Source organism: Bos indicus x Bos taurus, chromosome 25 (genome assembly GCF_003369695.1).
Source record: "Bos indicus x Bos taurus breed Angus x Brahman F1 hybrid chromosome 25, Bos_hybrid_MaternalHap_v2.0, whole genome shotgun sequence".
Taxonomy (NCBI): domain Eukaryota; kingdom Metazoa; phylum Chordata; class Mammalia; order Artiodactyla; family Bovidae; genus Bos; species Bos indicus x Bos taurus.
In genome coordinates this window covers 32,861,197-32,873,397 of record NC_040100.1, presented here as the reverse complement: position 1 = coordinate 32,873,397, position 12,201 = coordinate 32,861,197, and the positions used below count along the sequence as shown (strand labels likewise).

Genomic DNA, 12,201 nt, shown 5'->3' with positions numbered 1-12,201 from the left:
AGTTTTCCTGTGGAATCTTTGTGTGCGTGTGTGCTTAGTCATGTCCGACCCTTTGCAACCATATGGACTGTAGGCCTTCAGGTTCCTCTGTCCATGGAATTTTCCAGGCAGGAGTACTGGAGTGGGTTGTCATTTCCTACTCCAAGGGATCTTCCCAACCCAGGGATCGAACCCACGTCTCTTGTGTCTCCTACATTGGTAGCTGAATTCTTTCCCACTGGCACCACCTTTAGGGTTTTCTATATAGAATATCATGTCATCTGCATGTAATGACAATTTTACCTCCGTCCTTCCATTTTCCAATTTGGATGCCTTTTATTTCTTTTTCTTGTCTGATTTTTATGACTAAGACTTCCAATACTATGTTGAATAAAAGTGGTAAGAGTGGGCATCATTGTCTTGTTACATAATTTAGTGGGAAGGCTTGCAGATTTTCATCATTGAGTATCATGTTGGCTTGTCATAAATGACTTTTATTATGTTGAGATATGTTCCCTCTAGACCCACTTTGATGAAAATTTTTATCATGAATGAATGTTGAATTTTATCAAATGCTTTTTCCGTATCTATTGAGATGATCATGTGACTTTTGTCTTTCCTTTTGTTTATGTGGTATATCACACTGATTGATTTGCGTCATTGAACCTTGTGACCCTAGGATGGATGCAACTCGATCATGGTGTGTGTATGATCTTTTTTATCTGTTGTTGGATATGGTTTGCTAATATTTTGTTCAAAATTTTTGCATCTATATTCATCAAAGATACTGGCCTGTAATTTTCCTTTTTAGTAGTATCTTTGGTCTTGGTATCAGGGTCTTGGTGGCTCATAGAAGGACTTTGGAAGTGTTCTCTCCTCTACAGTCTTTTGGAAGAGTTGAGTTTTAAAAATTAATTAATTTATTTACTGCTGGCTGTGCTGGGTCTTGGTGGTTGTGCTTGGGCTTTCGCTAACTGCGGAGCGCAGCCTTCTGATTGCGTTGGTGTCTCTTGCCGCAGAGGCTGTAGCACACGCAGGCTTCAGTAGCTGTGACGCACGGGCTCAGTTGCCCTGTGGCACGTGGAATCTTCCCAGAGCAGGGATCAAACTGGTGTCGCCTGCATTGGCAGGCGGGTTCTTACCCGCTGGATCACCAGGGAAGTCCTGAAAGAGTTTGAGAAGGGTCACTGTAAGTCCTTTTTATGTTTGGTAGAATTCCCCAGTGAAGCCATCTGGTTCTGGTCCTGGACTTTTGTTTGAAGGGAGTTTTTTCTTTTTTTGAATTACAGATTCTATTTCCCTTCTAGTATCTAGTCTGTTCAAATTATCTATTTCATTTTGAAAGAAGCTCCTTTTTGAAACAGCTCCTCAGTTGTGGAGGGCTGTATGTTTCTAGAAACTTGTCCATTTCTTCTAGGTTGTCCATTTGGTTGGCATATGACCCTTTAGAGTATACTCTTGTGATTTTTTTTCTTTTTGTGTTTCTGCAGTATCAGTTGTTATTTCTTTTTTTTCATTTCTTATTTTGTTTATTTGGGTTCTGTGTCTTTTCTTCCTGGGGAGCCTGGCCAGAGGTTTGTTGATTTTGTTTATCCTTTCAAAACACTAGCTCTTGGTTTTATAGATTTTTTAAATTGTTTTCTTAATTTTATTTATTTCCCCTCTGATTTTCACTATTTCTTTCCTTCTGACTTTAGGTTTTGTTTGTTCTTCTTTTTCTATTTCTTTTAGATGGTAGCTTAGGTTGTTTTTCTTGAGATTTTCTTTTTTTGAGGAAGGCCCATATGGGCTTCCTCTGTGGCTCAGCTGGTGAAGAATCCACCTGCAATGCAGGAGACCTGGGTTCCGTCCCTGGGTTGGATAGATCCCCTAGAGAAGGGAGTGGCTACCCACTCCACTGTTCTGGCCTGGAGAATCCCATGGACTGTGTAGTCCATGGGGTCGCAAAGCGTCGGACACGACTGAGTGACTTGGACTTGGACTTGTATCACTTTAAACTTCCTTCTTAGAACTGCTTCTGCTGCATCCTGCAGATTTGGGGCTTCCCAGGTGGCACTAGTGGTAAAGAATCCGCCTGTCAATGCAGGAGGCGCAGGAGATACGGGTTCCATCTCTGGCTCGGAAAGATCCCCTGGAGGCGGGCACGGCAACCCACTCCCATGTTCTTGCCTGGAGAATCCCATGGACAGAAGAACTTGGCGGGTTACCGTCCACAGGGTCACAAAGGCTTGGACACGACTGGAGAGGCTCAGTACGTGTGTTTTGTGTGGTAACCTCATTTTCATGCTTCAGGTGCTTCAGTCACGTCCGACTCTGTGACGCCGTGGACTGTAGTGCGGCCAGACTTCTCTGTCCGCGGAATTTTCCTCATTTTTAAATGTGTTAAAATTCTTAGGACCCCACTGCCTTTTCTCTTAGAGCGAGCCATAAGACTTACCTCAAGAATTGTTATCACTGAGATTTTGGAAACTACAGACTGGTGTCCTGCCTGCAGCGCCTCGGAGACCGTTCTGAGGCGACCCTGGCAGAGTGCCCTTGCTGAGACCCCTCTCTCATCCTGTGCTTCCGGGTGACTCTTCTTGGTGTGTTTGGTAGTTCCAACCTTTTCAGTAAATCTCTGATTGGCCTAAGTTAGGTACCTCTTTGGCACCAAACAGCTTTCTGTTTTTTCTTTCTGTTTTCCCCCAAGAACAGCAGTTGTGGCGACTGGTGGACTGGGGGTGGAGGTTCAGAGTCTCCGAGCCAGAGTGCGGAGGTGAAGCCTGGCAGCTCCTGCGTAGGGGGTGCCTCTGTGCTCCTCCGGGTCCTCAGAGCTTTTCCTGTTTTACCTGCTTCCTCACGTGAGGAAGGTCTCATTAATTCCTGCTCTCAGATGGGAAAGCTGGGGAGTGAGGAGCGTACATGTCCTGCCCAAGGTCACCCAGTTGGGAAGCCACTCAGGCAGTGTGGGTCCAAGTTTACCTTTGAAGCCAGTGCCTCTGAGGTGGGAGCATAACGGGGAAGCCTAGCGGGCCTTCTCAACACACGGAGCACTGGGCCCACCCAGAGATCTGAGTAGGTGGTCAGGGCCGGGCCCAAGACTCCGCAAGTCTTGATAAGCTCCAGGGAGGCCGTGTTGCTGGTCCCACAACCAGAGGTAGAGAGGTGCCACCCCGCTCTCCTGCCTTGCTGAGTCTGCCCGCATGCTGGTGTGGGTCTGCCCGTATGCTGGTGTGGGTCATGTCTGGCCTTTACCCATCTGTGGGGAGGTAGCCAGAACGGAAGGGCCGATGGTGGGCACGGCAGCACTAGCTTCGCAGGGTGTCTGGTGAGGACTCAGAGGACAACTTGTCTGGCCAGGGCCCAAGGCCGAGACTGCAGACTGCAGGCCCATGAGTGGTAGGGGTTCTGTAGACTGTTTTCACTGGCAAGCACAGCTTCCACAACTAGTGGATCTAGTGGCTGACATTTCAACTTCAAAGGTAACAGCATTAAGATCTGTATTTTCTAGCTTCCTTTGCACGGCTGGAAGCTCTCACCACGGGAAGCTGTCTCCCAGCAGGGCCTGGGAGCTTAGCAGGATGGCCACTCCCTTGTGGATCCAGTGCCCCCAGGGCCTCGTTATCCAGTTTTCCTCCTTGGCCCCCATGTGAAATGAAAGTCACCCAGTCATGTCCGACTCTTTGCAACCCCATTGACTATACAGTCCATGGAATTCTCCAGGCCAGAATACTGGAGTGGGTAGCCTTTTGCTTCTCCAGGGAATCTTCCCAACCCAGGATTGAACCCAGATTTCCTATGTTGCAGGCAGATTCTTTACCAGGTGAGCCACCAGGGAAGCTCAAGAATACTGGAGTGGGTAGCCTATCCCTTTTCTAGCGGGTCTTCCCGACCCAGGAATCAAACTGGGGTCTTCTGCATTGCAGGTGGATTCTTTACCAGCTGAGCCACCAGGGAAGCCCCTGGCCGCCATGAGGGCATGGTATTAACACAGGACAGTGAACTGAAGTTTGGATTCCATTCCTGACTTACTGTCTCTCTGTCCTTGGGCAGATTAATTAACCTTAGTGTTTTTACTCACCTGCAAAACAGGGCAAACAGGCCTACTCTGCAGGTTCACCATCGTGGTGAGTGATGACGCAAAGCAGTCCGCCTGCTGCTGGCCCGGTCGTGGAGGCTGAGCCTCCAGGGGCCTCTATAAATCATGTTGCCATGCGGAGCCTTCTGTGGCACTCAAGGGTGACAATGTGACTTTTGATGGCAAAATGGGGCCATCTTTCATAAGACATGGTGCAGCTGACCCTCGTCTGTGGGTGGTTTGTGAAACTGCCCACATACCACCTGGTTTGCCCTGCCACCGGCTCTCTCACTGAACTTTGCTAGCAACGGAGGGAAATGTTCGAGGATTCTTGTGTCTGGTGTGGGAGGCAGCCGTGTCCTGGGCTTTCTGGGGCCTCGCTCTTGAACTTTGTAGTGACTACGCATGGTGGCTGAGTTCTGTGCTGGTTAAAGGTTAAGCTGCTCCCTGTCAGCCTGACTGGTTCAAGCCCCTTCACGTGGTCATCTGCTTGTTCCTGGACTTTTCTCTGCTTGTCTTTCCTCCAGCGTGAATTAATTAATCTTTTTCCTTTTCTTTTTTTTCTCCCTCTAGATTATTTGCTCTCTAATAACTATGTAAATTCTATCATTGTCCACAAGTTCGATTTTTCTGATGAGGAGATTATGGCATATTACATATCGTTCCTGAAAACGCTTTCATTAAAACTCAACAACCACACGGTCCATTTCTTTTACAATGAGGTAAGTAGCTGCACAGAGGCATGTTTGTTTGGAAGCTGGCCAGTTCAAGCAGCGCCTTTGGTTTGGGTGACCTTGTGTCTGTTTACAAAGCACATTTGCATTCACCATTTCCTGATTCACTATTTCATAGCAACACTGTTTGACCTTGGCGTGTTTTTTTTTTTTTCAATTGAACAAGTTACCTTTTCTGTTTTTAATGTAAAATTCAATTTGTGCTACCTGAGAGCATGATACTCTTGGTAGGGAGAAGTGCCCAGAAATTAACTTGGGATGTGTTCCTCTGTTGGCAAAACAGTGATGACTCCAGTCAAACCCAGCTTTGCCACTTGCCTGCTATGTGACCTTAAAGGAGTCTTAGTCCTCTGAGCCTCAATTTCTTCATCTGAGAAATGGTGATGATAGTTTCTACCTTGAAGGGTTTTCCAGGGGTTGAATTAAATGAGATGATGTCTTCAAAACAACTAGTATGTACCTGACTCCCTAAAACTGTAGCCCTTGTCATTCCTTACTCTGGTATTCTTTGGGAGAATTACTAACAATTTAAATAAATGAGTTGCCATTGTTCTTACAATTAAGAGGAGCTTGAGCGATCAGGTCACTAAATCTCACATTCCAAAAAGTACAGATGCTGACTTTCCTGGGACTGGCTCATCCTCTGGCTCGACCACTTCGTGAGCAACCCAGGCTTTTCCATTGTCTTGCTCTGCTGAGCTGGCATCTGTCTTCAGGCTTATACCCCTCATGGTCTCAGGATGGCTGCAAAAGCTCCAGACACCACACTCACTTGCCACTGCTGAAAAGCCTGGTGACGTCACGTCCTTTCTTGTGCCCCCTTCTGACTTTCCCCAAACTTCTTTCCCAGAAGCCTCCCAGCAGACTTCCTTTCCCGCCTTGCTGGTCAGAATTCTGTCACATTTCTCTCACAGTGTGTCTGTTGTTGGGAATGGCCTGGCAGGACGGTTCTGGCTCCGTGTCTCACAAGGCTGCAGTCATCCGAAGGCTGGATTAGGGTTGGGGGATCTGCTTCCAGGGTGGCTCGTCCACATGGCTGACCATTCAGCGCTGGCTGTTGCTGGGAGGCCTCGGTTACACAGTCCCCTCCAGAGAGTTGCTCGGGCGTCCTCCTGGCGTGGCAGTTGGCTTCCCATAGAATAAGTGATCCCAAGACATCAAGGCAAGCTGTAATGCCTTTCCTGATGGGGCCTCAGAAGCCACACACCGTCTCTTCCATTGTCTTCTTTAGGCTGCCCAGGCCAGCCCTGACTCAGCATAGAAGGAGGCACAGGGTGTGCCTCTAGGAGGTGAGGGTCGTTGGGCCATCTTGGAGGCCAGCTGCCACACAGCCACATGCTGTTTGTCCGGCAGGTGTCCTCTGATCGGTGGTCACATACGCTGCACAGCCTGTGCTTGAAGTCAGACCATGGTCCCAGACATTTCTTCTGAGTTTGGGCAAAATCCACCCAGCTGTCTTCGTAGGATGTGGCAACAGCCTCCTGCACTTTGATTTTTTTTGTCTAGATTTATAATGGGCAAAAACTGGCCTCTTGCTCACATATTGTTCCTGAAAACACTTTCATTAAAACTCAACAGCCACGGTCCGTTTCTTTTACAAGGGAAGGCTGCGCTTCCCTTTACAAAAGGAAGGAGTACTAGCCCCCAGCCACGAGGTGTGGGATGGTTTAGAAGATTAACATTGTGTGGTCCAGTGCCTGGAACCCAGTACGGGCTCATTGAATGTGTCTAGAGACCAGAGGGGTGCTGTTTGCATTCTCCCAGAGGCTATCTTGGGCAGAAAGAAACCCACCTGCGAAGTTTAGACCAGAGAGGGGGGGCAGGTTCTTCCCCAGCTCAGGTGCAGCTGGGCTTCTGTGTACCTGCTGGTGGCTGGGGGGGAGTGGGGCGGGGAGGGCAGCATGCAGGGATTCTGGGGCCGTAGTGATGCTTCTGGAAGAATATCCAGCTGATCCCAGAGTATAGGAGCCTGATCTTTGAGGTGGACGTGGTTTCTGTCTCTATGGGCTGGTGCAGTAGCTACCACCTGTTAGTGTACACCTGTGTCTAGTGCTCCAAGTCGCGCTGCCCTCATTAGACAGGTGTCACCTCACTGAAGGTCGCTGGTCCGTCTTTCCTGCCTGGGGTGCCCTCCAGTCTGGTCGGGTGCCATGCAAAACACTGGCCAGAAGAGGGCAGCAGAGCACGTCATTTCATGCTCCAGCCCAGATCCTGTGTCCTTTTCCTTAATTAAGGCTCTACTTCTCTGGTTCGGAATAGTTTTGATCTGTTCTCTGGTTTTGATCTGTTCTGATAACCCCTTTTTAATGGCAGAAGATTCCCGAGATACTTCTCTTCCACGGTAATGTTTACACTTTTAGTGTTTCCAAATAGAGATATATATTAGCTAAAAGAGGATCTTGGAGAAGGAAATGGCAACCCACTCCAGTATTCTTGTCTAGAGAATCCCAGGGACAGAGGAGTCTGGTGGGCTGCCGTGTATGGGGTCGCACACAGTCAGACACGACTGAAGCGACTTAGCAGCAGTAGCAGCAAAAGAGGGTCTAAATGTAGTCAGACTTTGCACTTGCCTTTTATTAGTTGAAGCAGCATCTAATAACTGCATCTGAATTATCACCGAGTGCTCCTTAGGGATCGGGCAGCAGGGTATGCACTGTACCTGAAATAATCTCATTTAATCTTAGCAACCACGAAGTGGGAATGATTATCCTCATTTTACAAATGTAGAAACGGAGGCTTAGATATACTTTATCACACAGCTAAGAGTGGTGGAACAGATCCTGAACCTAGGCCTGGCATTGGCTGGACCCACTTCTGTTTCTTCCATGGTCTCACCGTCCCACCGCTCCGCACACTCCCCACAGGATATGAACCACCGGCTTAAGATTCACATGGGTGCTGTGTGTGTGTGTCTTTTACGAAGTCTCTGGTAGGATTCCTTGGTGGCTTAGCTGGTAAAGCATCTGCCTGCAATGCAGGTGACCCCGGTTTGATTCCCGGGTCGGGAAAATCCACTAGAGAAAGAATAGGTCACCCACTCCAGTATTCTTGGGCTTCCCTGGTGGCTCAGCTGGTAGAAAATCTGCCTGCAATGTGGGAGAACCTGGGTTTGATTCCTGGGTTTTGAAGATCCACTCCAGTATTCTGGCCTGGAAAACTCCATGGACTGTATAGTCCATGGGATCACAAAGAGTCAGACACAACTGAGCGACTTTCACTGATAGGGTTCAAAAACCCGGCGCGGGGGCAGGCATGTTTTATGGGTGTGTGACTCATTTTGGGTACTTCTTGTGTTTTAGCACACTAATGACTTCGCCCTGTATACAGAAGCCATCAAATTTTTCAACCACCCTGAAAGCATGGTCAGAATTGCTGTAAGAACCATAACTTTAAACGTCTACAAAGGTAAGCTCCCCTGTGGGCTTGCACCTTGTCGGGTTTCTAACATGACAACAGGTACTTGCTCTCATGAGTCTGTACAGACAGTTCTGTGGTGGTAACAGGGAGTTCATTTGTTATGGCTGGGGTTACCCGTCTCGTGAAAGGCTGTCATCGCAGGCCATTTAGCCACCCCCTTATGTAAATTCCTGTGCCTCTCCATGCACTTAGTTCTGCAAGGGAAAGTCTCCCACAGTGCTGACACACGGAAGGCGTGATGGCCTGAGAGAGGCACGTGTGTTAATTATTTAAGGCATAGCTGTCTTTGAAACTCAAATGAGTCTTTGAATTTGCTCCTTGGCCTGTAAAATACACTTCAGTACAGCCAGGAGGTACGTTATCTGTAATGTACAAGCACATTTCTTGTTGCAAACAGCAGGGGGCAGTGTTGTATTCTCAACCTGCTGCAAAACCCAACAACAAATTCCTCCTTTCAGAAAGTACCAAACGCCCAAATCACTGCCCCCAGGAAAAAGCCGTTCTGTGGCTTCTCGCCCCCAGGGGCTCAGAGGCTGGCTGGACACGAGTCTCCTGGCCTAGAGTTGTGCTGGCCTCTGCCTAACGACGCCTGGGTTACTTCTCATGTAGTCACCACCCTGGAGCGGGGACCCTGTTTCCTCAGGGACCAGATGCTTTGCCTTCCCAAGTTAAGACGTTATTACTGGAGGTGACCCCTAATTGGGAGGGGGGTTTAGGCGCTGCTTGGGGACTCACTCCAGCCTGGTTCTGGGATGGCCTTAGATTGGAGAGCCTTCTTAGGGCTCAGAGCAGGGGCCCATCTGGGGGTCATAACCTGGAGGCCAAATCCAGCTCTCAGACAGGTTTTCCTTGGTTTAGATATTTTTTGAAAAAAATATATGGTCGTCACTATTTAAAACTTGAGAGAGCTGGAGTCACAGCCTGGATTTCTGACTTGAAGATGTGGCTATTGCGGGTGCGCAGCCCTGCAAGGTGGGGGTGAACCGGCAGCGAGGATTGCTGCTCTGGGGCCACGGCGCCCCCGTTCACCCCTGGGCCTGCTGGCTCCGCTCACCTGTTACGGGCCAGCCCACAGGCCTCTGGACTCTGACCCCGTCTGAGCCCCAGCCCTGCCGCCTCCTGCTCTCTGCTCTCTTCTAACCTGTGTCTTTCTGTCTAGATGCCTCCTGCCCTAGCTCTCTGCCCCTCTGAGCAACTGTCTCACCCTCCCAGCTCCTCACCCTGTTAACTCTTGTCTGTTTTTTGCCTTTCCTTCAATGACGATTCCCGTGTTCCTTATTCCAGTGTCATGTAAGTTAATAACTTCTGGTTTTCTGCTTTCTTGACTTACCCTTACATGCAAATATGAGAAACTTGCTTGAGAATGGTGTAGTTTTCATTGTAGTCTAGCTAAATGCACTGCTGATAAGTAGGTTTCCTCATGCACTATCAATGTTTAACCCTGATTCATTGATTTTATTAATTATAAAATAACATAACTACCTTCATAGTTTTATGAAAAAGGCAACCGTTTTAAAGTATTTCCAGGAAAGACAGAAAAGAGTCAGATTATAGTAGAGGGCTTTTTCATTGCTTTTTTTTTTTTTAATCTCCCCCCAAGTTATTTTTGGTAGCTTGACTTTTTTTTTTCTCTTCTTTTGTGAATCTTCTCAGTGGATAACCAGGCCATGCTGCACTATATCAGAGACAAAACAGCCGTCCCTTACTTCTCCAATTTGGTCTGGTTCATTGGGAGCCACGTGATCGAGCTTGATAACTGTGTACAAACAGATGAAGAGTAAGTGACTACCCCTAGGTGCCTGTTAGGTGGACAGAATGCTTTGGGGAGAATTCTGTTCTCATTGAGAAAAAAGCCAAACACTAGAACAAAACTTAACACCACCCCCACCCCGTCCTGTGCGTAGGCAGAATATGGACTTCCATACTCTGAAAAGTTCCATCCAGCTTTCCACTATTCTTAGCAATAGAAAGTTGGAAACCACTCAGATACCTCCCAGAGAGGAACAGGGTAAATGAATTGAGTGCACCCGTAGAGGGATGCTGGGCAGCTGATGAAAAGATGAAGATGGCCTTCCACCGGCGATTGGATAAACACCGTGCGGTACCCATCTCAGGAAGGATGGGACGCAGCTTCAGGGGAGCAGTATTCAGCAGTAAAAAGGACTGAAGTCCCGACACGCACGACACCCTGGGTGAACCTTGAGAGCGTTATGCTTAGTGAAAGGATGCAAGGGGCCACACGTTATGTGATTCTCCTTATATGAAATGCCCAGAATAGGCAAATCCATAGAAGCCATAGATCCGTGGTTTCCCACTTTCATGCATTGGAGAAGGAAATGGCAGCCCACTCCAGTGTTCTTGCCTGGAGAATCCCAGGGACGGGGAGCCTGGTAGGCTACCGTCTAATGGGGTCACACAGAGTTGGACACGACTGAAGTGACTTAGCATAGCATAGGGTTGGAGGAGGGGTGTGTGGGGTGAGGTGCGGAAATGGAAAATGACTGCCTGGGCTTTTTTGAGGTGAGGGGATAAAATCTCCTAAGGTTGATTGTGATAATGGTTGGAAAACTCTGTGAATATGTGTTAGCCACTCAGTCATGTCTGATTCTTTGAGACCCCGTGGACTGTAGCTCACCAGGCTCCTCTGTCCATGGAATTCTCCAGGCAAGAACACTGGAGTGGGTTGCCATTTTCTGCTCCAGGGGGTCTTCCCGACCCAGGGATCAAGCCCAGGTCTCCTGCATTGCAGGCAGGTTCTTTGCCATCTGAGCCATTAAATTGTATACTTTGGGTAAAGATTTTGGTATGTGAATTCTGTATCAGTAAATCTGTTTAAGAAAAAATTAAGATGGTGATAAATAGATGTCTCAGAACAGGATTTCTCAAACTCTGCACTGTGCATCTCTTGAACTAGGTAATTCTTTGTGGTGGGGCATCCTGTGCTTCATAGGGTGTTCAGCAGCACCCCTGGCCTCCGCCCACTACACGCCAGTAGTGCCCTTTTCCAATTGTGAAGACCAAAACTGTCTTCAGACACAGGTCTCCTTTAAGGAAAAATTGTATCAGTTGCGAACCACTGCCCCAGAGTGACGGCTTTGCACGAATCTGGTGAGAAGTGCACCTAGATGGGGTCAGGACAATAAAGGGACATTGTCTCTTGGGGCTGCAGGGGGCTAGAGAGAGAGAAAATATTAGCTTCCACATTGGCAAAGAAGTAAGGTTCTGTGGATCACAGATCAGTTGGGAGAATAAGGACCCATATAGAATGGATGGATGAGGATGAGGCTTCACAGGTGGCTCAGTGGTAAATAATTCACCTGCCCATGCAGGAGATGCAAGAGACTCGGGTTCGATCCCTGGGTTGGGAAGATCCCCTGGAGTAGGTAACCCACTATGGTTTTCTTGCCTGGGAAATCCCATGGACAGAGAAGCGTGGTGGGTTACAGTCTGTGTGAGGTCACAGAGAGTCAGACAGGACTGAGTGATTGAAAAAAAAAATAGGAATATAGATATGAATAGTCATGGATATGAGCCCTGATGAGACACAGCTCCAGAAAGAACCGAAAGTTACTCAAGGAGGAAAGTGAACTCCTGGTCCTCCACGTTACTCTGCAGTGACTGGTTATAATGTCACCACCAGTTGCTGATGACTGCTGGGTGGGGAGGGGCGGAGGGAACATAGAATTCTGTCATCAAGGGAGGTCCTTGTGTACTATCTAAAATGGCTCGATCACAAAATAGAGGTCCTTGCAGATCGCAAAATAGAGGGAGGAACTATCCACAGAAACTCCTAAAAGATTTGAAACTGCTTCCTCTGGAGAGTGGGAAGGGGTGGGGGAGGCGGGGCCAGGAGCTGCTGTGTTTTATTATCTGCTCATCATTTCTATTGCATTTTTAAATCCATGTGTTCAGTCACTCAGTCATGTCTGACTCTTTGTGACCCCATGGATTGCAGCACGCCAGGCTTCCCTGTCCTTCAGTGTCTCCCAGAGTCTGTTCAAATTCATGTCCATT

General features: G+C 48.2%; 1 protein-coding gene across 5 annotated transcripts in view; it reads left to right on the top strand.

The window, feature by feature from the left end:
- CLEC16A (C-type lectin domain containing 16A) overlaps positions 1–12,201 on the top strand; it is a 234,178-nt gene that overhangs the window by 26,556 nt on the left and 195,421 nt on the right. For 3 of the 5 annotated variants that reach the window (XM_027526429.1, XM_027526427.1, XM_027526431.1), the window contains exons 4-7: positions 4,610–4,758; positions 8,070–8,175; positions 9,472–9,477; positions 9,841–9,964. In XM_027526429.1, coding sequence (XP_027382230.1) covers positions 4,610–4,758; positions 8,070–8,175; positions 9,472–9,477; positions 9,841–9,964 — 385 coding nt within the window. The remainder of the gene's footprint in view (positions 1–4,609; positions 4,759–8,069; positions 8,176–9,471; positions 9,478–9,840; positions 9,965–12,201) is intronic. The other 2 variants (XM_027526430.1, XM_027526428.1) reach the window with 1 other exon arrangement.